Below are 27,597 nucleotides of genomic sequence, written 5' to 3'. Positions count from 1 at the left end.
ACATTGGACAATGGGATAAATTGTAGCCTACCTACAGAGATGGTGTCTGATCATCCAAAAGAAAAATTATGATGTTGACTGAGGGTTTTCCCCTCAGCACTCAAGACAGAGGAGATACTACAGGAGTTGTCTCACTGAAACTTGACTCAGTACCTGATGTCTGCAATTTACCTTCTGCCTGATGATTTGTGTGGGCATCAGACTGACAGGTATGGAAGGAAGAGCACTGATGTTCAAAGGTAAGGCCACCCTTACCTTCTGTAAAAAGTACAATGCAAGAGGAAATGTAACATTACTTACTAAAGCTGACTGTTCTTTTGATGTCATTAACCTGACCTTATGGCAAAGTATTCTATAGTCCTTTTGTTGCTTGACGTTTCTAGCTTGAGCTTTCCATTAGTTGCCAGTCATAATAAAGGAGAAATACTGCAATCTTCTCCATGATGGACCTTTTACTGAAACAAAAAGCACATTCAGGTGAATTAAGACTCTGCACTGAAGTATATCTGAGAAACTTTATTTTTCAAAAGCACAAACAAAATTTTTATATCATTATTTCTTCCAATCAGTATTATTCTGACATAGAAAACTATTACCAGCAATGAAATCAAGTTATTTTTAGGTATCTTCCAAACCTTCCAGAAAATTATGTCCATCATTGATTTGTAATTTCCACCTACATAAAAGAAATGTCTTCCTTGCAAAATCAATTCCTTCTCTTCTAGTCAAATAAATGCTGTCCCAACTAAGAGTTAGAAAAATCTGCCCTGATTGTGCCCCTGAAAATGGACTAGCATAGCTCATCACCTCATGGAATCAGTAGGAAAGATTCTTTAAAAGGACAGGGAAAAATAAATAACAAAAATTGGTCAGTTCTGAACTTTAACTGCTCTGAGTTAAACTTATTTAAACAATCACAATAGAGCAGAAAACTTTGCTTTCTTTACCTCATTTAAAGTTTTCTCATTTTACTTATTCTACCAACTGCAAAGTCCTCAACATTAAAAGATGTTATGTGTTCACACATATCTCTTCTTTCTGCTTGATATGTGCTTACACAATGCAGTGACTCAGGGATCTTTTTCTGAGTTTTAGAGAACACTTGTGAGATTCTCTTGCTGTTTCCAGAAACGTTCACTGCTTCCACCATTTCTCATGAGCTGTCCAATCAGATGTTGAATAGCTAGTATGAGATTTGTATGAACAGCCAATCTTCTTGGCTTGTCTTGATCTATCAGACAGTACTTGGAAGCTATTGTAGCATTATGAAACACTAATTTCATTTTAACCCAAGTGGACCTCAATGTTAATTCATATTTTCTGAGATGCTGTAATTTTGGTGGGCTGAAGATCAGGTTTTTTGGAGACAAACTGCAAGATACTGCATTGTGTTTGTGATCCAAAGCTAATTTTAAGAGTTTCATGTTGTCAGAGCACAAAATACTTCAAGTTATTGGGCTCAGACAAACTCCCATATCAGCTGTTCTCTGATCTGTTAGAATATTGTCCACCTCATGGACAGGTACACTTGCATGCAGATAAAAAAGTCGTATCATCTCTGTAGATCTTCTAACACGAATTCCTTCAAACATTTCTGCAGTTGAATGTTCTCATCTCTGTTCTCTTCTGGCCTTCCCAGAGTAAACTCTGAATGCATCTCCATTTGCATTGACATATGTTGCTGTTGGATAAAAATTACATTATGCACAACGTCTGCATTCAGTGATATTAAAAATTCTGTATATTGTTACAAGCACTCTACTTATTTTGCATATATCTGGGATTAGTACAGGTTACTTACTCTGCTGCAACTGGAATACAAGGATTATATTAATTTCTCTCTCAATCTACAAGTTGTTCTTAGGAAAATTTGCTTAGTTTTTATGAGCCTCAATTTTATTGCTTGGCACTCTCCAGGACATGACTCTGTACCTAGGGTTTATGTCCAAGGCACAGTCTTGCTTTCAGGGGTTATATTTATTTGTTGGATAAAATGGATTATCTCAGCACCATTCTCCACAGTTGTCTTGAATATTTCAGAGTGTCCAAAGCCAATGTATTTGCTACTTCGTGTGTCAGCAATATATGAGATACTGATATGTTCCATATGAATTATTTAATTTATCTTTCCTAGAAGTGCCATCAACAGTCACTTGAATCACAAGATCACAGTGCCATCTGAGTCATTTGTTGCTATCATGCAGACAGTAATTACCCAGATTTGCTGAAGTCTTCCTGTCAAAGAGTAAGAGTTTGGGGACAGAAATCGCTTCTTTCTCTGTCAGTAACATTAAATATAGTTTTTGTGGTAATTATTGATTGTGGTGGGATTTTGTTTATATATGGAGTACAAAGACCCCTCTACATAGCAGTTTACCCAGTTCTAACGTGAAGGGAGACGCAGAATATAAACTGGATGGTGACTGTCTTTATATTCTGCCAGCCCATAGCCACAGTGAGTATTATCAGTTCATTTGCTCACAATTACTGGTAAAAATGGGTGAGAAGGACTTTTGCACAGAAGAGGTGGTAAATATACTCTTTAACCAGCTGGGATCAGGATCAATATTGCACCTTTAGCATCAAATTTGGTCAAATTATATTGAGTAGAAGTGTCATAGAATTTATTCTGAATCTTGAGAATAAGAGACTTGGCTTCAGGCCAGTTCTGCAGCTCTTGAGCTTTTCTGAGAAGATGACTGCAGTGAAGAAGAGGAGCACAGTCTGCTCTGGGGAGCCATCCCAAGGCTTGTGGATTAAACTCTAAGTGCAAGTTCAAAACACTTCAATCTTGTAATTAGTCATTTGATTATATAGAATATGCACATCATTTCCCCCATAAATTTGTTTTGAGAAGATAAAATTAAACAAAACAACCCATTCCTCTTGCCTCATGACTCAAATTATGATTCCTGGATTGAGATGATCTGTGGTTTCTGTCAGAGTTTGCAATCACATAGATATATTATTAAAAAAAAAACCCCAAACCACAATATTGGAAGGCGTACATACATCTTTCCCTTGGGAAAGAAAACAGCAGAAGGGAACCCACTGGGAATTGCTAGTTAAATTGCTGAATGTGGTATTAGAAGATATTTTGATATTGCAGTGTAAGTACAATAGTATGGCAGGATAGAGTAAAATTAACAGAAATCCTGCAGAGGCTCTGAACAAATATTTTGAGCACATAGAGCAGAGAAAATCCTCATTACAATTTTCTATTTTAATAGTATTTTCCACCAAAAAAAACACAGTTTGGGCACACCTGTGCTTTCTCTTCATATGTTGCAGAACCAGGTAAGAAGCAATCTTACTGTGCCTTCTAACACACAATTCACTGTGTGGTTTCTCTGGAGTCACACAGATCTAAACTACTGCCTGACTGGGACTTTTTTTCCTGCAACTCACACAATGACAGAGTGCAATAAGAAACATTCAATGTGCAAGCTAAGGAGCTCCATTAATGACAGTCACAAAAATATTGTAAATATTTAGTCTTTTTTTTGCCAAGTTGACTAAAGATTTGTAATCTGACATGGGATAAGACAGCATCCAAACTTAGAGGGCATCAGCTCTTCCAAAGTAAGCACCTCTGCATATGGCTTTGTCCTGCAGCAGGGACACAGGTGGGTTATATTGCGCACATTGTGGAGCCTCCTCCTTCTTGCTGTAAGAATGTGCACATTTACTACAGCATATGCAATGACTCGCAGATCTCCACAAAAAATTCCTCTTGATAACTGGCCTACATGCTTACATGTACAGTATCCCATAACTGACTATTCTTCAGGGACTCAGGGTGATCTCTCCTTAAAATGTTGGCCCACTGAGTGTGGATATGCTGAAACACCTTGAGGCACACTAGACATTTTAGTCCCCTGAGGATTTTCTCAATCCTGTCTACTGAGATCATTGTCCCATAACCTCCACAAGTTCTCTGCTCTCTTCTGGCTTCACTACAAGTGTTGCACATACCTTTTCCCCCCTCCTTTTTTTTTTTTAATTACTTGCTGCTCCAAATGCAATGTTGTACCATTCTGATTGCAAGCAATACCATGCATGTCAATGTAGTGAGAGAAAAAAGCCACACTACCTCGTGGTGAGTCTCATCTGCTAACCATGTTTTGATATTATCTGAAGGATGTGGAACAGGCGTGGTTATAACTTCCAGGCATCTATACCTGCAAGACAGTGATACAGGCACATGACTATTCTTGTCTGCTGGAACAGATCAGACATTAATGCTTTGTAATATATATTCCAATTCCAAGACAGGCATCTACTATTTCTAAAGCCATTAAAAAAAATTTTTTTTTCACTGTAGACACTTTTCTCAACATTTTCCCTGGCTCTTCTTCAGCCTGACTGGTTTCTAACCTGCAAGAGTTTTGAAAGGACTGGATGGGTATATGAAAACCTATGATTTCTACACAAATATTTATTTCCGAGCAAAGTAAGAACTTGTGGCCTGCTACTGTGTCTATAGCTTAACAAATTAGTCTGATGTGTTCTTTCCATAATTAAAAATTGATAACTTCTTCTATACAAATCAGGAGTAATAATTAGTCATTAATTAAAGAATAAGTTTACTTTTAATAGAGGTTTCATTTACATATTGTACCTTCCAAATATAAAGGTATCTTGAGTTATCATCCTATCCTGCACAAGTTTATTTCTCCGTTCAAGAAAGCCTTTGCTGCCATGCCAATAGGAAAGTTATATAGCCAGGCAGAACAGTAGTGGCATAGAGACAGTTGGCAGAATTAACTGTTCATGGGTCTAGGGCCACTACTATTACTTTGCTCTACTAATAGTATTAATAGCACAGCAAAGGAAATTCCTTCTATCAGCCTGACTTCCCTTTTTTATTTATTTCTTGTAAACTGTCCAGCTTAGAGTGAAAGACTTTTTTCATAACACCCATGGATTATGAAATGAAATTGGACAGCATGACATGCAGTTCATCTTTGGCCTGATTAATATTGGTGGCCTTTAATGCAGAACCTGTGAAAGCATGGGGTAAAGCCACACTGAGGATAGAGGGGCAGCTGTCAGAGTAAGATTAAAAGATGTCATTTATAGTGGCAGAAAGGCATCTGAGAGTGAGAGACTGAATCTGCGGGGGATTGTGGTAGGAGCTGTGAGAGAAGAGTTATAAGTCTTAGTGTCTTACACTAGGTCATAATGCCAATTTGTTACTAGTTGGATATGCACAATTAACTGCTTCGTGTAAACATAATTTATCTGAGAAGATCTGTGTTTGACTTTTATCCACTGTATGGTTTACCCTCAGCCTGACCCCTCTTCCACCAGAAATTTATACAACCACCCAGAAATGTACAGTACCTTCTACATGCATATATCAGCAGACCTCCAAGAAAAATCAGAGGACAAAACAATGCGAGGCTTAGCAGCAGGATATCTACTGTCTTTTCTTAAAAATAAAAAAGAAAAAAAAAGGAGAGGGAAAAGTAATGTAAAATATATGGGAGAGGCTAGGGTAGTTCATAAATGGTTGAATTACATATGGATACATAAATATTGCATTATTCCTGAACTGTCACAGATTTAAAGAAACATTTCCTGGAAATTCTTTTTAGGGGAAAAGGGCTTCTGACTTCAGCACTGTTCCTTCCTCATTTTAGCCCTTGGCCTTGCTGCTGCCTTTGTCTAGCACTTCCTCTTGCTTCATTCCTCTGCAATAGACTCCATTCCCTCCTTTCCTGGAATTCTTCTCTCATATGCGGGCATGGCCTGTCCTGCCACTGGATACCTCCATAAGTCCTTAATTCCTCTGAATCAAACCCTCTGTCCATCTACTATTGGTACTTCTGCTCCAGCTGCTCCTGAGTTCCTACTGTTGCTACCTCCCATCTCCACACACCGTGAGTTCCTGCTCCTGCCTCCTCACCACTTCACAGCTGTAACTGATTTAGGACAAAATGAAAATAAAAGCATTTTGTCAAACCAAATATTCTCTTTGATTCAAGAAGCAGCATTTGGTTTCTGTTACACTTGCCTTTTTAACCCTGCTTAGCGTAGTCCTAAAGAAATGGCATCAATACATATTTACACTGTTCAACAAATACTACTGCTCTTTACCTTGCATTTCTTCCTCCAAAATACCCAAAATACCAAAATAACAATGTATTTGTTTGACTCAGAAATGTTCTTCTGGCAAATTTTCTGGCAAAACTATTTAGCTTTAGAACCACAACTAGTTTGGATTGGTTTTAACAAAGTACTTTGAAGAAAAACAGGCAAGGACAGCTCTTAAAATGGTAATAGTCTGAGGCCAGTTAAAGCGTTTTTTAGGATTAATCTAGGTAAAAATCAAAGAACAAAAGAATGGAACAAACATTCTGAGTTTGAATGCATCTATTTCCACAAGTTTGGCATGAAACAAAGAAAATCTTGTGGGCAGAACTTACCAGAATATGCTTTATCTTCTGTAAAGTACAAAACTACTCTTTATTCACTCTAAGAGGAAAAGGAAGTTATTTTCTGCTTGCTTTCTGAGATGAGGGCTCAGAAAACTTATTCTGAACAACCTCTGGACTGTGTAGTAGATATGTTTTTTGTTTGTGGTAATTGCTCTGCATCATTGTGCTAACCCTGTATCATGCACACACCCAGGAGAAGAGGAAGCTCTGTTCTTATTATCAGCTGAACCACAAAGACGTTTGCTTCTCCTGCTTTCTTGCTTCTTGCATTTTGGAAAGCAGTAAGAAAATGAAGCACATATATTCTTCTGGGTAGACCATTTCATGGTGGGTTTTTTCAGATGCAAATGCTTTAAGTTTGACAGAAATAACAGAACTTTCAAACCAAAACAAGTGGCTTGGTTTGCAAAAATGCAGAACACTTCTGAATTACTACTAACTTCAAAGTGATCTATGAATGCTCATCAGCTCTAAAAATTAGACCAATTATTTCAAGTTTCTACACATGAATAAAGCTGATTAAACAATTCTTTTTTTAGCAGAAAGTTTCTCTAGTAAACAGCTCAGTTCAGGTTAAATTGTAAGTTTTTTTTTCAAGGGCATATGCTAATTCCAATGGAGAATTAATGTTTTTCCCATGAAAAAATTAGCAAATTCTTTTCATGTCAAAGGAACATTTCAGAACAAATATTTTAGTTATGTTTTGAATTATGTTATTTCATTTTGATGTTTCAGCTTTTTTTAAATGAAGGCTAAAATGCCTTTTTAAAATGCATTCTTAAAGAAATATTGCACATTTCCTAGATGAAGCAGTGGAATGTCATGGAGAAGCAGACAAAATGGCATGGTCATGCCATGCTTCTTCAAGACTTTCAGTAGAAAGAGATCCTGCACAATTGATACATCTCAAAACAAAAATACTGAATGGACAGTCTTCTTTTTGGGTTACTTGAATAATGTCCATTTATACATGTTCCAATTAGAAGCAGACAGGATAATTTCCACAGAATACAGAATAAAATGGACAGAAAAATTTGTCTGGGCATCAAAGAATGTATTTAAAGAGATTTGCCTGAGCACCTGACCATCCAGTGGAATATCTCCATAGATTCATTTTATAAGAGCCACTGATTCTTCCTGAGTAGGAAGGAGGGAAATGGCTGCACCACATGTGCAGTACACTCCAGGGTAAGTCATCATGCTGCACTGAACACATGCAGATTTTACAGCTTATGCGCAATGGTGGTCTTGCCCATCATAAACTTTTCTGAAGTGGAGGAAACACGCTGTGATCACTGAACCTCAGCAACATCTGTAGAGGAAGCTGGGAAAGCAGCAGTGTTGAAAACAGCTAAAAGAGAGTGACAGATGCTGGGAGCAAGGTTTGGTAGGCTGGAACTGGAATGGGTGACTTTTCAATTCCATTTCCTTCTTCTGGTGAAAGGCTGGCAGGGAGCAAGTAAATCTATATGCCTCCACCCAGAAAAACTCTTCTGATTTCCCCTATCTACACATCAGATGCGTCTGGCCTGATGCCAGACAGACAGACCAGGCAGACCCCTCCTAGGCCATGCAGTGGTCCTAAATTCTCTCTGTCTTTACTGAGAAGAAAGGGGAATCTCTAAAGAGGAACTCAAGACTCTTATGGCCTGAAAAATGATTTCCTTCACCACAGTGAGCATGAAGGGCAATTAGGTATCTCTCTCTACAGCAATTTCACAAGTGGAATGCTTTTGAATTAAAATGAATGAATTTGGGACAAAAAAGGTTTCAGCAGACTAGTGGGATATAGTGAGGCATCTGATGGAGTAGGCAGCCAATATCCAGAAAGTCTATAACTGAATTTACATTCAATCCATTTCAAAAATAATAATGTCTGGCCTGGCGTTTCCTGTCCTCAGATAAATATGTATTTGAAGCTCAAAGATCAAAAAGACATATTCCAAAATACACAGTCTGTTGCATTAAATAACAATACTTGTTTTGTTTTACTACCAATAATACTGTACTTTTTTTGCATGTCAACACACAGACACAAGCTTCTTTCTATAAATACATAATCACACATTGTACTTCTTGCCCTCTGCCTAATCTGATGTCAGGAAGCTTCTGCATGTGGAGGCATTTTTCTCATCAAGGAAGGAACAAGTTTCCCTTGCAAGCACACCAATGTTAAAATGTCCTCATAGGGGGTGAAGGAAAACTATTGCAAGGCTCTTGGTTACTTTGTGCTGTAGTGAGCTGTGGGGGCCAGAGCACATATGTTTAAATGAGAGCTAAACCGTTTCCTACCTCTGTCAGATAAGAAATTTTTCCACCAGTGTAATGAAAGAAATCTTAGACTTAGTCCTTAAAGACTATGTGGTTTGATGAATGTTATGACTTTTGTGGATTTCTTGGCTTACTAACTGTAGTTGAAAGCATTTTTAGAGATGCTTGGGCTGTCCTTTGCAGGGCAATGCAGCAGGGTGGGGGGATGGTGGTGTTGGGATTTTGTCAGCTGATGGCCATTATTGTTTCCTAAAGGCTGTCAAGAGTCAGGTGTAATTTAACTCAGGAGAACAGCTCTGTAAAGACCAGGGAAGTAGAACTCAGACTAAGGACCCTCCTTCCCTACAACAGAGCTGTGTAAGCCTCGTGTGTGCCATGGACCCTTAGGTGCTGTTATGACCCAATAACAGCCTGGAGAAGAACAGAAGCAATAATGAAGTAAATATATTGAATGGTAATAACATAACTCATAATAACAGTTATGAAAAGTAAGTACATGATAACTTACCATCATGAATAAATACTGGTTTGCTCCATTCACTCCAGATCTTGTTTGCTATGCAAATCTCTTTCTTTACCCTCACTTGTACTGCACATTTTTTTGCTGGCTTATGAAACGGATACTTATAGTTCTCTGCAGTGACATTTACAATCTATCAAGAGAGGTTTAGGGGATTATTTTAAATGATTTTCATTGCACTGCAAACAGATATAAACTAGAGATGCCAAATACTACTATTTACATCTTTAACTAGTAGGAAGAGATTTTTCAGAACAAGTTCTTATGTCCAGACACAATTTGATTTTTATCTGATGTGTGTTAAAACTCAGAACTGAACATGAAGACAGACTGGAACTGATAAGGTGGAAACAGTCTAATTTCTGGCAGGAAATTAAGAATTTGAAAACACTGATTCCCCTTTCATTTTTTATCACATCAAATATAGGACGAACACAGTAACTGTGGAACTGTAAGTTTCAAGATTTTGATGTGGGTGGTGTGCTATACTTGCTTCTTTGGTAGAATAAAGTCTTACATTTTTCAGCTGAAGGGTGTCCACTATTTTTGTGACTATCCTGAAACATCTTTAATTGTGCCTATGAAAAAAACATCACTTCAAAAGATCAAGCCCAAACATGGAGTGGTGGAATTTAAAGCAGAGGGATCTCTAAATCATCCACCACTTTTGAAAACTGAAGCAAACTTCTTTAAATAAACAATGTTAAGAATTTAAGAAGGAATGAAAAAAAAAAACAAAAAAACCCTCTTGCTTGTAAAAATGAAAAGTGATGTTGGAAGGTTGCAAAGAAGTAGAAAGTATGAATCTCATAGACAGAGAGGCATGGAATCTTTGCTTCTTTAGTGTCTTTTTCGGTGACTCTTCTCCTCATACTGACTGGTGTGGTGTGGATTTGGCCCTGTGTACCACGGCACTTCTTTCTCTTCCCTTTAAGACTTTCCCAGTTCTGGTGTCTATTGTTATTTTGTGGTGCCCAAAGCACAATATGAAACTTCAGGTGAAACTCAGCATCTAGACAGGCAAATTAGTCACAACCTACATCTTACATGTGATGTGCTGGTCATATAAACTTGAATAACATTTGACCCTTGCCTAAGAACACAGAATGATTGACTCAGTTTGTGGTTCAGTGTAATCCACAGACCTTTTTTCTTCTGTGTTGACGCCTATATTTTAATTCCTCATTTTGTGTTGACATATTTGACCTGTATTTCCTAATCATAGGATTTTCCTTGTTACTGAATTTCACTTTGTTGATTTCAGAATTAACTAACATTTCAAATCCTAATCTTGTTTCTCATGGTACTTGACAACCTTTCCTAGCTTTCAGACAACACTTCTTTTTCTATAATAAAAAAGTCAATACAGTCTATGTGATACTAATGTACAATTCAAATTTAATTTAGAAGAAAAAAACATTCAATTTGCTTCAATGCAAGCCTGACTCTGAAAGGTTTCATAAAATGTATTGATTTTTCACTTTTTTACCAGAAAGACAAGTAGGATTATTCATTAAAGACAATGGGATTTCTTTAAAGTTTGTTTGAGATTCAATTTTTGTTTGAGGGATGCCTTGTTTTTATGGAAGTCATACTATACAGACTAAGTGTACTAGAAAAGACTGATTACCTTATGATCTGCTATTTTCACTTGATACAAAAAACACTTTTTCCTTGCCGAACCAATAGTAGGTGGAGGTTTCCAGTGAATTTTAATATTTCTGTTTTCAAGGGAAACTGAGACGTTGATTGGTGGGTTCAGCTTCTCTGAAAAATAACCCAGAGAGACCTTCTGTACCTCATGGTCTTTCTCATATTTAAACTGATGTAAAACAAATGAAAGTACATAAGTACTTAAAATACACAGCTGAGTATTTTGTAGCTGGTCACACCCAAATGAAAGGAGACATTCAGTGAGTGACACATTTTCTTTGAAGTTGCTGTTCACTAAGCATCTCAAAATAAAGGGACAGAGTGGGGGGTTTTCACATATCTTTCTAGGAAAGGCAGCAAGAGTGGACAGGACAAGCAGGCTCTGTCTGGAATCAGTGTTGAGGACACCTCGAGTCTGCTACTGGCTCCATTTCATGTAAGACACATGTGTTTTGTCTACCCACAGGCCCAGTGTTATTACTTTGAAAAAAATGGAATTTCATCTCTCACAGAGGGGTTACAGAAGAGCCACTTGGAAAGCCCTCACAGAATCTCAGAAGGGTTTGGGTTGGAAGGGACCTTAAGGACCATCTAGTTCCAAATCCCCTGCCATGGGCAGGGCCACCTCCCACTGGACCAGGATGCTCAAACCCCCTTACAACCTGTCCTTGAACACTTCCAGGGATGGGGCATCCACAACCCCTCTGAACAACCTGTTGCCCAGAGAACCTGTCTGATTCAATACATGAAGATTTCTGCAGATGCTAAAGAAATATCTCTCTTTCTCTCTCCTGTAAAGGAGCAGGCAAGCACTTGCTATGGAGGAAGTACAGGATTGGAAGCAAGGGGCGTTTGGGTCCCTAGGATTTTAGCCTTGGATTTATATCAGCAAGTCTACAGTTTTTTAGCATGTTAGGGCACTGATCCTCAGTGTGTGCTTGGTACTCAGGCATCCTCAGTCCTTCCCAGCTGCTGCTGCATTGCTGGGAAAGGAAGAACTCCAGCTGGAGTTTTCTGAAAAAGCCCTCACAGCAGAGGCAGAAGTTCGCGGCAAATTTCTGCAGACAGGGTCAGCGCGGTCTGGGGATGACACAGCTGCAGTGTGGCACCAGTGAGAAAAGCCAGGGAGAGGCAGAGGGGGAGTGGAAGCACAACTGGTCCGTGCAGCTGCTGTGCTTGCTCTAGCAGCCTTTGAGGGTGGGGGCACACCATGAGCCATGAAGAGTCATGGGCCATGAGAAGAGTAAGAACCAGGGATTTTTTGTTTAGTGTCTGCAGCACTGTTCCTAGACCATGTGTCCCTTCTGTAAGGATATCAAGAATAGGCAGCTTCTCATCCTTTTGTCGTATGTCAGCTTATAGCCAGCTCTGATTGCAGTGTAAAGCTTTAGGTAAAGCAAACAATTCTAATGTCTTAGAAAATATTAAATGAGATCTAACTCAGAATAAATTTTTAGAGTTTTGAATTATATTTTTGCTATCTCTTGAGCTATAACTGATTCCCAGGTTTCAGGTCTGGAATACGATCAACATGTTAATGACTTAAAAGGCACTTGAATCTGCAATCTTTGCTAAAATTCAGGTGAATTTCTTACCCATGAGATTAATTCAAACTTCCCAGAGAAGTTAGGAAAAGTAATTTTATATGATTATTCAAAACTGTCGATAATTAAAAATAACTGCCAAGATATTTTTAACTTAAAAAATAAATAAAAATGCTACTAATATTAGAGAACATTCATATTCTTAAATTCAGGTTATAGATGAGACTTGTGATTATTTATGCTCTTTTTTTTATCATACTTGCTCAGCACTATAAAAAAACAGGATAGAAAAGAAAACACAAAGAGAAACAAGGGTATAATGATTTAAAATATTGTTTTCTCACATTAGCCTATCTTTTAATTAAAATTATAGATAAGCAACGTTATTAAATCAGAGAAAAAAAATTAAAAGCCTTCAGCCATAATCCATTTTATTTAATCTTTGTGTAACATTCACACTGAGATGGGTGCCTAAATAGTTGGAGTTAATATTATGACTTTGTCACGCCTATTTCCTTTTTTGCTTTCCATGAAGTAACCAATTAATGAACTTTTCATAATAGACAATAATAGACAATAATTACCTATTGTCTGAGGTGTGAAAGCTTTGCAATAAGACAGTCCTCTTGAACTATTTCTCAAATTTCTTACAGTTATATTTAAATTTATTTTCCTTGATGGTTGGAAATGCATTTTTTTCATGTAGCATCCGATATTTTTCTTCCATGCATTTTTTATATACTGGTGGCATGCAAAAACTTTTCCTGCATGTCTGTGAGAAGGAAATATAATTTTTTTAAAAAAAGTCTTAGGTCCAAAATCATGGTTTCATACTTATTTTGCTAGACATCCTTACCTGTATGAGGTAAAGATCTGGATATCTTCAGGAGCTTCTGCTTTGATGTGCCAGGTGCAATTGAAAAAAGAAATGTTGTATATGATGCACGAAAGATTCTGAATGTAGACTGGAATGAAGAAATGTAAAAGGAAAGAGTCATGTTTATTTTACATTGATTTCCTAATAACAGCATGATGGTTGCCTTTACAAACCCATTATATAGGCTTATTTCTAGAAGCATGAAGAAGTCCTATGTGAGAAAAAATAGGTCTTTTTGCTTTTTAGACAGTGAAAACTGGGAAGCACATCTGCTACTACCACAAGAGCCTTACTAACCCACTTAAATTAAAAGCTCTGCTCTTTTAAGATTTGCTGAAATCATGTGATACAGAAGGCAATCTTCATGAGAAATGAGTTGCTAGGGAAAATGGAAAGAGTGTTTGGGTCATACTGACATCTTGCTCAGCAGAGCTGGAGTTTTCTGAATCTGGACACATCTAAAAAAGGAAATAATTCTGCAATATCTCAAGGTATTATGAACCGTATTCTTAACATATCTGTACAAAAAAATAGTAGCAGAAGATAATAATCAAATTTCAGAAATTCTCCAAGTAAGGCAGACCATTATCATGAATGCTTGGACATCTTAACAACAAGTAGGAAATAGCTGACCTGGAGGTGCCTCGTAAGTAAATTCTGTCCAGTCACTCTCCTTAATTATGTCTTCTGTTTCTTTTGCAAAAAGTTGCGTCTTAACTTTAGCATTAAAACCAGAATGTAACTTAAGATGTATTATCTTTTCCTTCTCCTGCAGTCTTTCCTAAAAGGAGGAAGAAGAAATTCCATGAAGGTAGGCAGTTCTAAGTATTGAAAGGGAAATTATGCAAATTCATCTACTGAATGATGCAATATATTATTTCACTTTGAACTATATGCAACTCTGAAGAACTTACTTTCCTTTCCTTAGTGGTATTGAAGAACTTGTAAATCAAAATATACTTCACAGTGTATTTCTTGGTTTCTTCTTTTGTCAGGTTATTGTTCCAGGACAAAATAACTCTTGAATCATTCTTGGTCATCCACAGAACATTATGTAGCCCAAGTGCATCTGCAATTACAATGGTATTGCACAAAGAAAGAGAGGATCCTCCACTGTGTACACAAAGGAATTGTCTATCAGCGAGGCTTGCATGCCCAGTAGCTCTACCAGGACCACTGTTCTTGCGTGGAGCAGGAATTTCTGAGCTTTGTGGAATATGATTTTCAGCAGTGAGAATCTTTCTGCTCTTTGCAGCTCTCAAAATTAACTGATTCACTTTTGCCTGTCTTGGACACCTCTCCTACTGCAGGTCTCTGTTTCTCTCTATGGGCTGTAGAAAATGCCTTGACAAGTTCAGATTAGACATCTGGGATGGTTAACACAGGATGAATTGTTACGTAATACTTTACTTACCCTTTATGTCTTGTTGTCCACTTGCCAGAATAGTGGAAAACAGTGCCTTATGCTGGAAAAAGCTTAATATCAGCAGAACAGGAATGACTGTAACACGTGCCATAGCAAATGCTTGGGGCCACAGGTCTGAAGAAACTGAGACTCTTTAGTTCCAAGTTTGGTTGAAAAAACAGTTAGAGCATGACATTTTCATTTTTCATCTGTAAAATATTAGGAAAGGGTCACATAGATGCTTAAAAATGTCTAAAATACAAAAAGTAAATATGAAATGACATATGTTTGACAGGCCTTGTTGATTGGTGCCTGCTATTCCCAGGATGTTTGCATTCAAGGCCACTCTTTAACTGGGTGCCGGGGCCAGAGAGGACGTGTGCCATAGTGCACTGGTTTTGAGTGACAGCATAGCTTTGATTGCAAGCCAAGACCACAGACACAACACTACTGACACTGAAAGCAGTTTAGGTAGGGCCCACCTGACATAACCATCACTAGATACAAGCCCAGTAGCTCTACTTGTGTGTGTTATCCAGCCTCTTATGACTGCACAGAGCTGTCATTTCTAGACTGTGATTTGTTTTATCTGGTTTAGGAGCATATGAGCTGTAAGAAGAGATGAATCCTGCCATTTGAAAAAGTGAGTATCAGCAAGAGTATTTCAGGTGTTTGCTAAATTTGGAATACAGTGAGCAAACAGATTCAGACTGATCAAACCTGGTTTTAGCAAGACAACATTGCTGTTTCTCTGAAGGGTGAGTATTCATCCAAAGGTTGCTTTAATGTAAAACAACATTTGAGACCTCCTGTGTTCATATGCCCCCATGTTCAGAGACTTTCACTCACTAACTGATTTATCTTGGCTCTGATTTTCTTCACTTTTGAATTCCCAGACATATTGATTCCAGGGATCAACACCTGGAATCATATCAAAATGTTCGCAATACCTTGGCTGATAAGGGGCATTGGTCATGCAGAGGAAAATGTGGGAATGTTCAGCACATAAAAAAAATCTGCAGTGAGGTTTCCTGGAAAAAAAGAAACACACTTAAAAATACATACATATACAGATTTTATAATGCTATTTTGTCACAATGCAGTGAAAAAGAGACCACTTAATGAATGCTGCCATCATGTATGAAATGCTGTGAAAAAATCATAGCAAAAAATGTAAGGCAGAGGTTTCCCCATCTGGGTCATTCTGGAGTGATCTCAGTTGTAGCACCAGCAGCAGCTGTAGTATGAAAGTCACACTATGCACATGGCCAGTGAAAAAAAGAGTAAATTCTCCTGCTTGATGTGCCCAGGTAAGAAGCCAATTCTAATTCTCTGGAGAGGGAATAGTATGGTGTGTGGCAAGAGAAAAAGTCAGGGAAAATATAAAATAAAAACAAGGAGATTTTGATGGTTTACTATTAAACATGTAGTGGCTCATCCCTCTCCATTGAATGGTGCAATCAAAAACAGTCCTAGGAACATGTAAGTACTTTATTTAAATTAGCAGAAAGGGAAAAATGAGGATGGAAAACACTAAGCCAGTTAAAATGTTTGTGGCTAATATTAACATGACCTTTTTTTGAAAACACAAGTCAAAAGGGGATGTGGAACAGGAAAAGGAACAAAATAAATCTTACAGTAGCAACAACTTTTGATGTTAGAAACAAAAATGGACATAATCTGTGCAGCAATATAAATGCATTTAGGTGGAGAGAGGACAAACGGGCAGACAAGGAAGATTTTTAAATCTTAGGAAAAAGCCAACCAACCTGAATCAGAGAAAGACATGTCAGGTGAGACCAGTGCTGTTTCCCTGAGATGAACTGCTCCTAGGAGTACCTTTTGTACAGGACTGAGAGGCACTTCTCCACTCAGTGTGCAATGAACTCGTGCACCTTCTCCCACTGATGCTGTGATGGTGGCCACTGTGAGCAGGCTACAAGTAGGACCAGGCAAATGCATTCAAAGCAGGTACATGGAAAGCTACCAAAAAGTATTAGAGATGGATGCACAAGCTCACATGCCTAATTCAGGAGCTGTATGTGCTGGGGGACTGCTTAGAGAATGGGCTGCAGGAGGTGACCAGAGTTGTGGATTATTTCTGAGTAACTTCTCCTGTCGTCACTGCTGCAGGAGAAACAGCAGAAGGACAGCTGGGCTGACCCCAAAGGGTATTTATTATATTTATATACAATTAATTAGTCCACAGAAAACAGTGAAGTGAAAGCACTGCAGCATAATTGCACCCAAAGTGACCTGGAGGGGACAAAAACTGTCCATACATAAAAAGCTCTTGATTCAGAACTTGTCAAAGAACACATATTTTCATTTATGCCAGCATAGATGAGCTGAAAGACAGAACATTTCTTCTCAGACATGTGCAGACAGGACTTTGCGTTCCTCATTCTGTGCTACAAAGAGCTTTGAGCATGGTGCTGAAATTCAGTCAATGATGTGCAAAATAAAATTCATTGCCTGACATATTTTTTCTGATAAGGCTCTCTGGTTCTTTTGTCTCTGAGAAAATGCACACTAGCCAAATATACTTGCAGACAGTCCAGTTAATCTAGTAGGGTAGAAATTATCTCAACAGTCTAAATCATCTGAAAAATAACCATAAAGAAAAAAAAAAAAAAAAAAAAAAAAAAACCCAAGTTCTTTCCAAGTAGAGTCATGTCAAAAATGGGGTTTTCTTAAAAAATTATTAAAAAAACCCAACATATTTTACTACTTTTTTTTTTTAATCACATTTCTTTCATTTCTGAGCTTCAACTACAGCCAAGTAGTTGGTGGTGCCCAGTAATGTCTGGTTTACAGTAGTGGGTTGTTGGAGTAAGAGAAAGGGAAGGGAAGGGAACTGAGGGGAGCTGCCAGCCCATCCACCACTGCAGCTGCGGACATTGTTTGTAGAAAGCCCACCTGGTGAATTTGGGAAGTAGGCAGTCAGAGAGAGAAAAAATGAAAATAGCTAAAGCAAGTTTTGAAAAACTTAAGAGCTGTTAGTTCAAGTGGCAGGAAAATAAACTGTTTAATTTTAAATCCACACCATACATGCGTTAGAATAAAGCTATTTTTGAAAATTTTCTGGGTCTGACTATTACATCCTCCTAAATGCAAAAGTTAATTTCTTAAGAAATAGTTTTTCTAGGCATATATTTTCTTCGGAAAAAAAATAGTAAAATTGTCAAAAAAGAAAATTCCAAGTGGTCTTGAAAATTATATTGTGCCTAATTTGGAAAGTAAATTCAACCATTAAACAAAGAAATCTTTTATTCATTGTTCCAATGCACACTCAGATAAAGGGAATCACTGGGACTGTTTGTCTGATTAAGACTACCTAAAACTTACACTTCACTTAAAGTTGTTGAGTCATACTTTTCAACACTCCTCAACCCCCATCCCATATTTGATAATAGACAATGTAGAAATTGATCACTGAATGATGAAATAAACAATATAGGTCAAATAAATTTTAAATCTCTTGGTAGCTGAAGAGTCAGTGAAAGAGGAGTACCACTTACATTCTTTTTTTCAAAACTTACCTTAATTTTAATACTTGTTAAACCCTGGGTACCTATGCATCGTTTGGGCTGAGAAGCAGGACAGATCAGCACTGGAGAATGTCTTGATTTCGGACTACAATAAGAAATTGATTCAAAAGACTTCCCTTTTCACAAAGCACTCCCTCAGAAAAGCCCATTGCCAGGGCCACTTCCCACTAAGGGGCTGAAGCATACCTCTGAATAGCAAACACTGACTGAACCTTACCCAAGGTCTTTGAAATACCTCTAAGGAGACACATCTCTGCATAACTAACTCAGAAGTCAGAGCTGTTACTATTTTTCCTTTTTGTATATGGAAGAAAAAGGTTTCAAAACTTTTGACTTATTTTAATAAGCTTTTATCTTTTAAGAAGAAGTCAGATTAAAGAAGAAATTCAAGTGTGACTATGAAATTAAAATCCAAGAAAGATCCTACCCTACTTGCCATTCTCCTGGTTTTTAGTGGTTAATATGCATCTTTCAGTGTGCACCAAATTGAAAAAAAAAAAAGTCATAGAACTAATAAGGAAAAAGAAGAAATAAATCTTGAATTTTGAACAGGTAGGACTGTCTATTTAACTCTTCAGATCTGAAGGTTTGCCCAGCCTAGTCTCTGAAATTGTCCTTTTGATTGGTTTCCTTTGTAAATTATGTTAATTTGCAGTTATCGCAGATGCAATTGCAAGACATACTGACAACTTATGAATGTCATTCTGAGGGGAGTTGACTGACTTGATAATAAGTGGGTTTGAAACCAACCACTTTATTCATACACACTGATCTTTTGCATTCCAATTTTCAACTGGATTTGGAGGGGCAATAATGGATAAAAATTGTTCTTTTTTTTATTTTTCTGGTAATGTGGCTTGGAACAGCTATGCTTCATTGTTCACATGAAAAAGTTTATTCACTAAGAATCTGACCCCAGGTTTTGGTGCAAAAATGAACTTAAAGTGTCAAGAATGCATTCTATATTGCCTTTTCAAAAATTGCCAAATTTGGACAAAATATTTCACAATCCCTTCTATAAAGGACTGAAGAGATCAAGGAATATAGTTTTTATCATTTGCTAGCTGATATGATCCTTTCCAGAGCATAGAAACTGGCTCTTCTGCTTTGCTTTCCCCCATCTTTAGATACCAGACACATAGCAGAGAAATGCTGAAAAAGGAAGGATCCCATAAAACCCCCTTGCTTTGATGACTTATTCAGTGAAGTGGTAGAAACGTTAAGATCTTCACTCTCATCCCAGGCAGAGACTGTTACAGTTATGTATGGAAATAGATTTATTCTGCTGCTTTGTCTTTTGGGTGCCTCTTTCTTTCAATAAAATATTTTTGACAGTGATTACTCTAACTGACTTACATCTAGATTTTCCTGATACATAGATTTAATAAGCTAATCTTGATCTTAGATTAGAAAAGGGTATATTTAGGTCCATGTGTTTTTTTGTTTGTTTGGGGTTTTTTTTTTATTAAAGTTAAATAATAGAGTTATTCAAGGTAGGGCTAAACCAACAACATTTATCTCAAATACTTGAGTCCAATTGCTTCCTTGTTCTGGTGTTAACCAGACATGATCTGGTGGGGATGTCCAAAACCCACACTTTTCTAATTATGAACTAAGATAAAGGAAGGTAAATGCTTCTGGAGAATTTTGACTATATTTAGAAGTATGTTGTATTTAAGTGATATAGGGTGACTTGGAATCTCAAATCCAGTGGTAATAGTGGCAAACCTGACCACAAGCCGAGTACTTAATTTTCAAAATGTAGAAAAATTCATTTCCCATTGTATCTTTTTTTATTAGAAAAACGTAAATTTTGTCTGGTTAAGTGTGGTCTGTACATTGAATCGATGGTAGTACCTCAACAATTGCAGTATGTTTCTTCCTCTTTTCTTACAACATAACTCACTGCTACTGCTGACTTCAGAGAAAAGAAATTTACATATATTTTCTGGAGTTCTCTTAAAATTTTAAGTAATTAAGGATTTTTATTGTATTTTTTAAATTTTCATATGTTGTTAACTTGTTCAGAAAAGCAGGAATGGTAGGAATTCAACTTTTTTTTCCATCCATTCCTCTCACACGGAGTTGCATAATAGTTTCAGTCCATCAAAGTGATGGATTGGAACCTCGTGTGGATTTGGGCTGATGGGAACAGCCCAATGTAATGATGTAATTAAAAATATCCATAAAACCAGTGCACTCTGCAGTTACTTCACCAGGGTTCAGGTGCCTGTGGAAAGGAATGACTGCTCCCTCTCCATAAAGCCTGTGCTCTGAGCAGTGTTTAGTACTTGACAGCCATTTTTTTCTCAGTCCTCTGAACCCTGTGTGGAGCCAGTTCCAGTGAAGTCCCATGCCTGTGGCTAAAGGACAAGGTCTTTCCCTTCTCGAAGTCCCTGCAGTCTAGTTTGTTGTGTCAACACAGCTAGTGTTTGCAATCATGTGCTGGGGATATTTGGGGTACTCTTTTGTTCCACCTCTGTTTATGCCAAGAGAGGAAGAAGGGAAAATCTCATCTTTTGCTCTGTACTGAAGTGAAAATGAAGTTTCAGAAACCTGGGCTGTTAATGAAGTGTTTCACTGCAAAGGAGTAGTGAGGAGGCTTGAAGGATAGCAGTAAGATAAAGGGAGTGTCCTCAAAGTGATACGTGCTTGTTAGCAGAAAGGAATTTTGAAATCACAGCTTTCTACTTGCAGTGACTAAATTGCCACCATCTGGGTCTCTTAGTTCTGTTTTAAGGCTGATCTCGTTTCTGTTCCATATAATACGGATGGCAGTTGTGCATGCAGCCTTCTACTCTGCATCTGCAATATCAAAATGTAACATTTCTTTTGCCGTGGATTACTTTTGTAACACTTTTCAAACTATGTGTATGTGCATATACCACCACAAGGCTTGAGAAAGGCACTTCTTTGTTTTCTGAAAATTATCAGCTGCAACAAATAGCCGTCTGTTGACAATGAAAGTCAACTTTAGATACAATGCCTCTGTTTCAGTTCCTCTCAAATCCTACAGGCAGAGATTTATGAGATAGCAATGTGCAGGTTTGGGTACACTGTGGGGCATGGTGACTTTGCATCAGTGGTGAGAAAGAGTCATATAAAGGGGTGCAATACTATGTAGGCATGCTTGGACTCAGCTAGTCAAGAGGAATCAGTGAAAGATTTCAATTATAAATATAGTGCTGTTAGTGTCGTGATTACAAAACCATTAGACTAAATCAGACCCGTTTAACACCTCCCTTAGGATATGCACTGCATTTAATGGGAGAGGTGGGGGAGGGCAAGAATACATAAAACCAGATCCCTAATCTTTCCTGAGTGAAAAACAGAGAGTTTATACAAATTTTCTAAATCACACCAGATATATCTGAAATAGCTAATTGCTACTATTCTGTCATTTCCATTTTAAATTTAATGAACTACATAAAAAACCCCTCCTAACACTGGTCAGAAGCTGATGTCCCATTATGCACACAAATTCCCTCTGGGGTGATGGTCAGACTACTGATGCATCACAATAGTGGTGATTACAAGAAGTCTAAGAGACTAGGGCTTGAGAGAATGAGTTATCTTTTATCATTAAAATATCAGCTGTGCATCCTGAATATTTCTAGGAAGAGATCCTTCTGTATTATTTCAAGGGAACTGGTAAAACATAGCCTAATACAGAGAAAATTCCAAAGCACTTCAGAGCGTATATATCGTCACGTGATTATTAATTTATGCAATTATTCCTGATCAGATATTCAAGTGCTGACAGCAGTATAGTTAATGTATATACTTTATCAGCTACAGGCTTGTGGAACCAAATAGGAGACTAGCAAAGCATGTTGGGCTCACCTTTATTTATGCTTAGCTCTTGGAGTCAGTTTGAATCATTTGATGGCTGTTGTGCTGCAAACAGCAGCTCTGCATGGGCAGATGTGTGGGATGTGCCTGTTTCTATACGAGTACTAACAAAAGCTGCATAGTTCAAGGAGGCAGAGACCTCAACGCCTCCTCTTTAATTCTGTTTATAACTCAGCTTTCCAAGTTACCACAGTTAAACTGAGCCACTAAGCCACCATATCAGTCTGTAGAGCATCTTCCCATGAGACCTGTACTCCCAGGACTTTCACTACCTGGAGTGCAGTGCATATGATCAGACAATGAACAAGAGACAGGCCTTGCTGGGAGGACTGGGCAGCTGGGAAAGACTTAAGACAGATGGCTCATGTTTCTTCTCGGTCACAAGTCTGGGAATGGAATTAATCCTCCATTTGGATTCCTGCAATCTAGGACTGGTATTCTGACTGAAAACCAGTGTCTACTAGGAGGCACTTGTGCAGGTTCCTGTTACAGCTAATGGAGATCCAGCTAAAGTAATGAGTCAACTAAAAAGAGAGAGAAGACAGAAGGGGAGAGGGGACACTCACCCCACCTTCAGGTAGACCCATATAATAGATCTCATAAATCACACTGTAAACTGCTTTAATTAATTCTCTGCTCACAAAAATGAACTTCGGACCCCTAAAATATTTAGAAATGTAATCTCTGCTCTCCCCCTGTTAGGATAAAACCTTTAAAACAAAGCAGGTTTAAAAAAACAAGGGATTCTAAATAAGAAACATTTTCTCCACTCAACTCGTATCATGGAGCATTGTTAAATTACCTCCATGCTGCTTCTATACAATTCATATAAGATTGTCCTTCAGCATAGTTTATTCTATTTTCCTTTCCTGTTGGTATGCAGAAAACATTTCAAGTGCTCAAAAACAATCCTTAAAGCATTTTTAAACTTCAGGTCATAATTTTCATATGCCACCATGAAGAACTAGGAAGGACTGGCACCTGCAAAGCATCTATTGATTTACAAATAGTTTTATTAAAAATCTGCTTCCTATCTAGATTTTGGATATTAAATAAGGAGTCTTCTAGTACTACTATGGGGTGCTCGTGGCTTAACCAAGTATGACAACATATATGTGCAGATGACATTCTCCTTGGAAGCAAGTATGTCAGTGGAACTGAATATGGAGAGGAAAAAAGTCTATCTGCCTGCTATAGCCATCGTTTTAGGAAAAATTTTCTTACCCTTGTGGCACTCCTCCCTACCAAACTCTATCTGCCCAAGAGCACAGTAGTAAAGAGCAGCATTTAACCCTGAGTTGAAAGAAAACTTACTCTCAGCTGAACAGTCTGGTGATATAAAATTCATTAGAGACAGGCGGAGGGAAAATGTCCATCCATCTGCCAAGTGAAAATAAATAAACTACTTGTTTGTGGAACAGCTTTTGCTCGCTGTTTCAAAACATGTCAGCTTCTTTACAACTGAGCCATCTAAGAAAATAATTCCTCTTGGTCACTTCACCCAGAGAGATATTGAGAAATTCATTCTGTATTAGAGAAAGATATATTTCTAGGCACTCTGCTCATCAGCCTTAATTATTGTTCAACATTGATAATTGTGTTTGTTCAAACTTCTATCTTCTTATTACTAGCCTGGAGCTCGTTAATACAAATTCTTCCATTGAGGTCTTATGGTCTGTCAGCCTCTGTTCAGGGTCAATACCCTAAGAAAGCCACTGAAAGGCAGTTGTGAGAGACTGGAATTTTAAAATGGTTAATGACTCAAAATAATTGGCTGTTTGCAAAAGCTGCAGGTGCTTTACTGACCATGCTCAAAGTAATCATGCAGGTTCAGAGGGGGTGCACACCTACCACCAGAGGCTACAAGCTGGGGTTTGAGCCAGATAAGGGAAGAGGTGTAAAGGAAGCAGATCATATGAGGTGGGATAGTGCTTTTAACGTGTCTTGTGTCCTCCCTTACACAAATGACTCAGGAGTGAAAACTCCTTTCCAGGGAAGAACTGGGACATTCAGATGTGGCCTGAAGTTATTCATCCCTTCTGATGGGCCATAATTGGCTCAACTATGGCAGAGTGAGAGGAAGCTGTAGTATCTTAGAATGTGTCATAAACCATCAAAGACCCCTCACTGCCCCTTGAGCCACAGTCTTGCAGTGTAAGACTCCCAGCCCCATGGGAGGTATCTCGGCATTCCCACCGAACCTGAGCGTATATAAATCCATCTGTGTTTTGTGGGTTTCCCCCATTCCCAATGGATCAAGACTGTGACCATCACTTTGACCAGCTGGCATCAAATATATAGAAATTGCAATGATCAAGTCTTGTTTCAGGACCCACGGGTGATGATATCTTTCTACCCTTATCCTTTCTTTCTTTTCCCTCATACATTTTCTTAAGTGATATTTTTATGTTTTTATATTACTATGGATAACAACCAAGATCTGCTTTCCATTGCAACCAAGTTGTTCTAAAATAAACCCTACATACATGTATATATAAACACCTATCATTCAGTGTTGTTTCACTCTAATCTGCCCCAAGAGATCTATTAACAAGAACCTGGGTTACCCTCACCTTCTGTGGTGGGTCTTAACAACAAAGAGCTTTGAAACAACTATATTCTCACCCAAAAGGCTGACCTTTCTACAGACACTGTTGTTTGTCATCATTAAAAAAAAATCAGGAAATCTTTTGACAAAATCCTAAAATGTTAGATAGTTAATAAATCTGTTTTATTCTAAATTTTAGAAAGGTTAGTAATAAGAGCCATCTGAAACCTGCACCTTTGCTTGAAAATAATTTGAGTGCAGAGTGGGGGTTATTTTTCAGTATCCCAGTGGAGGGTACTTGATTTTTCTGACTAAAATATAATTTTTTGCTTGAGGATTGATAGAAAACAATGAATGTGGAGGAGAAGTTGGGTTTAAATCTGTCAGACAGAGAACTGCTCCAGCACAGAGGTAGGAGGGAGGGTTCCTGCCTCTGGAAACTTGAGAGAAGTGAGTGAATTTTCCTGACATTTTAAAAAGTAATGTTGTTAGAACTTACCTTTGGCAGAGGTTCACAGCAGTTGCAGTCCATCCATGAGTCACTCCTTCAGCACCACAGGAAGGACTCATGCTTTTCTGATGGAGATGAGAGGATGCAGCCCTCTATGATGTTATTTCAACTGTGAAGCTTATATCATTCCCCATTTAGTTTTCTGGGGAGTCCCAGTGAGACATACTCCTCATTCTGAGGTGATTTCTCAAAACTCTAGCTTCTACTGTGGATCAAGCTTGCCTTAACATTTTCAAATCCTTTCCCGCACTCTGTCCAACGTTACTTCCCTTTTCCCATAGATCAGCTTACTCACCTCCTTGTGCACAATCAGATCAGCTAATTAGTAAATCAGTCAGAACTCTACCTTTTCAGTCACAGACATTACTTTATTTCTAACCCTTACCAGTGCACTTAATCACACAAGTAGTACCACCAGCTCTACTGACGTGAGAGTTCACATGTTTGCCCAGCTGATTCAGGGTTGTCATCACTCTTTTAAACTGTTCCCTGCATTAGGCTGAGTCACACTAATTTAGCCACTTCCACTTCATTGTTATCTGAAAATTTTATGTGGTGAAATGTTTTCTTCCTTTTAAGCCATTATTCCTCAGTTTAACAGGGTTTTGTTTCTGAAGAACCGTAGAATCATGGAACGGTTTGGGTTGGAAGGGACCTCAAAGATAATTTTGTTCTAACCCTGCTGCCATAGGCAGGGATGCCTTCCCCTAGACCAGGTTGCTCCAAGCTCCATCCAAGCTGGCCTTGAACACTTCCAGGAGTGGTAAGTCCACAACCTCTATGGGCAACCTGTTCCAGTGATTCACCACCCTCTCAGGAAAGAATTTCTTCAAATATATCCAGTCTAAATCTACCATCTTGCAGTTTAAAGCCATTGCCTTATCTCACATCAAGTTACCAATACCTGCAGGAGAACTTGCTAAAGAAGTATTTTTCTTCCAAACCCAGCCGTTCTGCTGGGTGAAAGACTTATGTCCTATCTCCTATTAGATGAGACCCATGATTACATGGCTGGGTTTTGGACATGTCCTTTGAACAAAAAGATTAGCCAAATCAGGAAAATTTGTGGTCAACAGGTCAGTAGAGAAGGCTGCTAAACCTGAAAAGGACATGTCAGTATGATGAAGATGGACTGCAGTCAGACTTGAGACCTTTTCAGCTTCCTTTACAGCTAAAAACAGAGTTGCTTTAATAGAGTGACTGCCCTCAATGTGGGTGGAAAGCATACTAAGAATTATTCAATATTTAGGGTTTTAAAAGTGCTGTATCTTTTCTAAACATCTCATAGGAAAAATCACACCAACTTGAAAAACACAGGGCAAATAGTTGTTAAAAAGTCTTGGGAAAAAAAAAAGCAAAGGAAAATTATCTTGGATAGTGCATCTCACAAACTCGAATAATGAATCAATGAATGAAGTACATCTAAGAATCAAATAGCTCAAATGAAAAACTTCACTATTAGAACATGAGAAGCCCAAGTCTTCTATGAAATACAGAAAGACTGAAGAAGCACATAATTTATTTACTTACTTAATATTTTCTCACACAAAACTCAGAGTAGCCTAGTCTGGAAGCGACTTTAACACAATTCTTGATCAGTGAGAGTATAATAATGAGTGCATGGTGAAGAAATTAAAGTACTTATGTTACTGCTGTAGAACTACAGTTCCAGACTGATGCATCTCACCTTTCTAGGAATAATCAGGTAAATGTCACTGTAACTTAAAAGGCAAAGGAATTCTGTATTAAAGAATTTTCAGTCTTTTCTGTCGAGATATTTTTATCTACACAAATCCAGTTCAGCTCTCATTATTTTCAATGTAAAGAAATACACTCTGACAAAACAAAATCCCCCCTACCATGTTCATTTGCACCCAGAAAGAATCCATTTCTATTCACAGAGTCTAAAATGAGCACAGAATCACGTAACGAAATTATAGGTGAATGCAATATGCAGTTTTATTCTACACTTCAGAGATGAATCCCATCTTTGAAATCTTGTTTAACATCCACTGTATGGACCTTTAATTCTGTTAAAAATATTACTAAATATTAAAATAAAATAAAATAAAATAGGAACTAGGACTAGGAGCTAATAATGTCTGTAGCTAAAAATGTTTATCTAAACGGATACTGAAATTGGCCAGATAGAAAGTTTCTAGCACAGTTCCGAGTATTAGAAAGCAGGCATTCTTTATTGCAGTGCGCCAGTCACTCTGAGGTTATTTCCTCTAATCAAGTGCACTGAAGGTCAGGTGAACAGAGTTTTTATCATACACACTGTTTATGCATTCATTTGCTATCCCCACTTCCTTGGTTTTATTTTACATAGTCGCATCCCTTACCTGAAGTCCTATATGGTTCTTTGGGGTCTGTCTTCAATGTCCGGTGTCCTTTTTAGGGGACTGTGCCTCAATGCCCG

At 37.9% G+C, this 27,597-nt stretch overlaps 1 protein-coding gene across 5 annotated transcripts; it reads right to left on the bottom strand.

Annotated features, from left to right (window-relative positions):
* Positions 1-292: 292 nt before the first annotated feature.
* On the bottom strand, positions 293-27,597 carry LOC125336065 (interleukin-5 receptor subunit alpha-like). Of its 5 annotated transcripts, none has more exons than XM_048324202.1 (14): positions 25,164-25,786; positions 18,256-18,349; positions 16,483-16,649; positions 15,664-15,744; positions 14,723-14,922; positions 14,223-14,377; positions 13,942-14,089; positions 13,288-13,396; positions 13,016-13,203; positions 10,865-11,001; positions 9,223-9,367; positions 5,347-5,434; positions 4,094-4,181; positions 293-455 (listed from the first exon to the last, which is right to left on the bottom strand). In XM_048324202.1, the coding sequence occupies exons 5-14, from the start codon at positions 14,823-14,825 to the stop codon at positions 453-455; spliced, it is 1,164 nt and encodes a 387-aa protein (XP_048180159.1). In that variant the 5' UTR covers positions 14,826-14,922; positions 15,664-15,744; positions 16,483-16,649; positions 18,256-18,349; positions 25,164-25,786; the 3' UTR covers positions 293-452. The 5 variants fall into 5 exon arrangements, with proteins under 5 accessions (XP_048180159.1, XP_048180136.1, XP_048180150.1 ...); XM_048324179.1 differs by lacking the exon at positions 293-455 and adding an exon at positions 463-1,681; XM_048324193.1 differs by lacking the exons at positions 293-455; positions 18,256-18,349; positions 25,164-25,786 and adding exons at positions 463-1,681; positions 27,521-27,597.

This window comes from Corvus hawaiiensis, chromosome 2 (genome assembly GCF_020740725.1).
Source record: "Corvus hawaiiensis isolate bCorHaw1 chromosome 2, bCorHaw1.pri.cur, whole genome shotgun sequence".
Taxonomy (NCBI): domain Eukaryota; kingdom Metazoa; phylum Chordata; class Aves; order Passeriformes; family Corvidae; genus Corvus; species Corvus hawaiiensis.
This window is presented reverse-complemented; position numbering and strand designations above follow the sequence as displayed.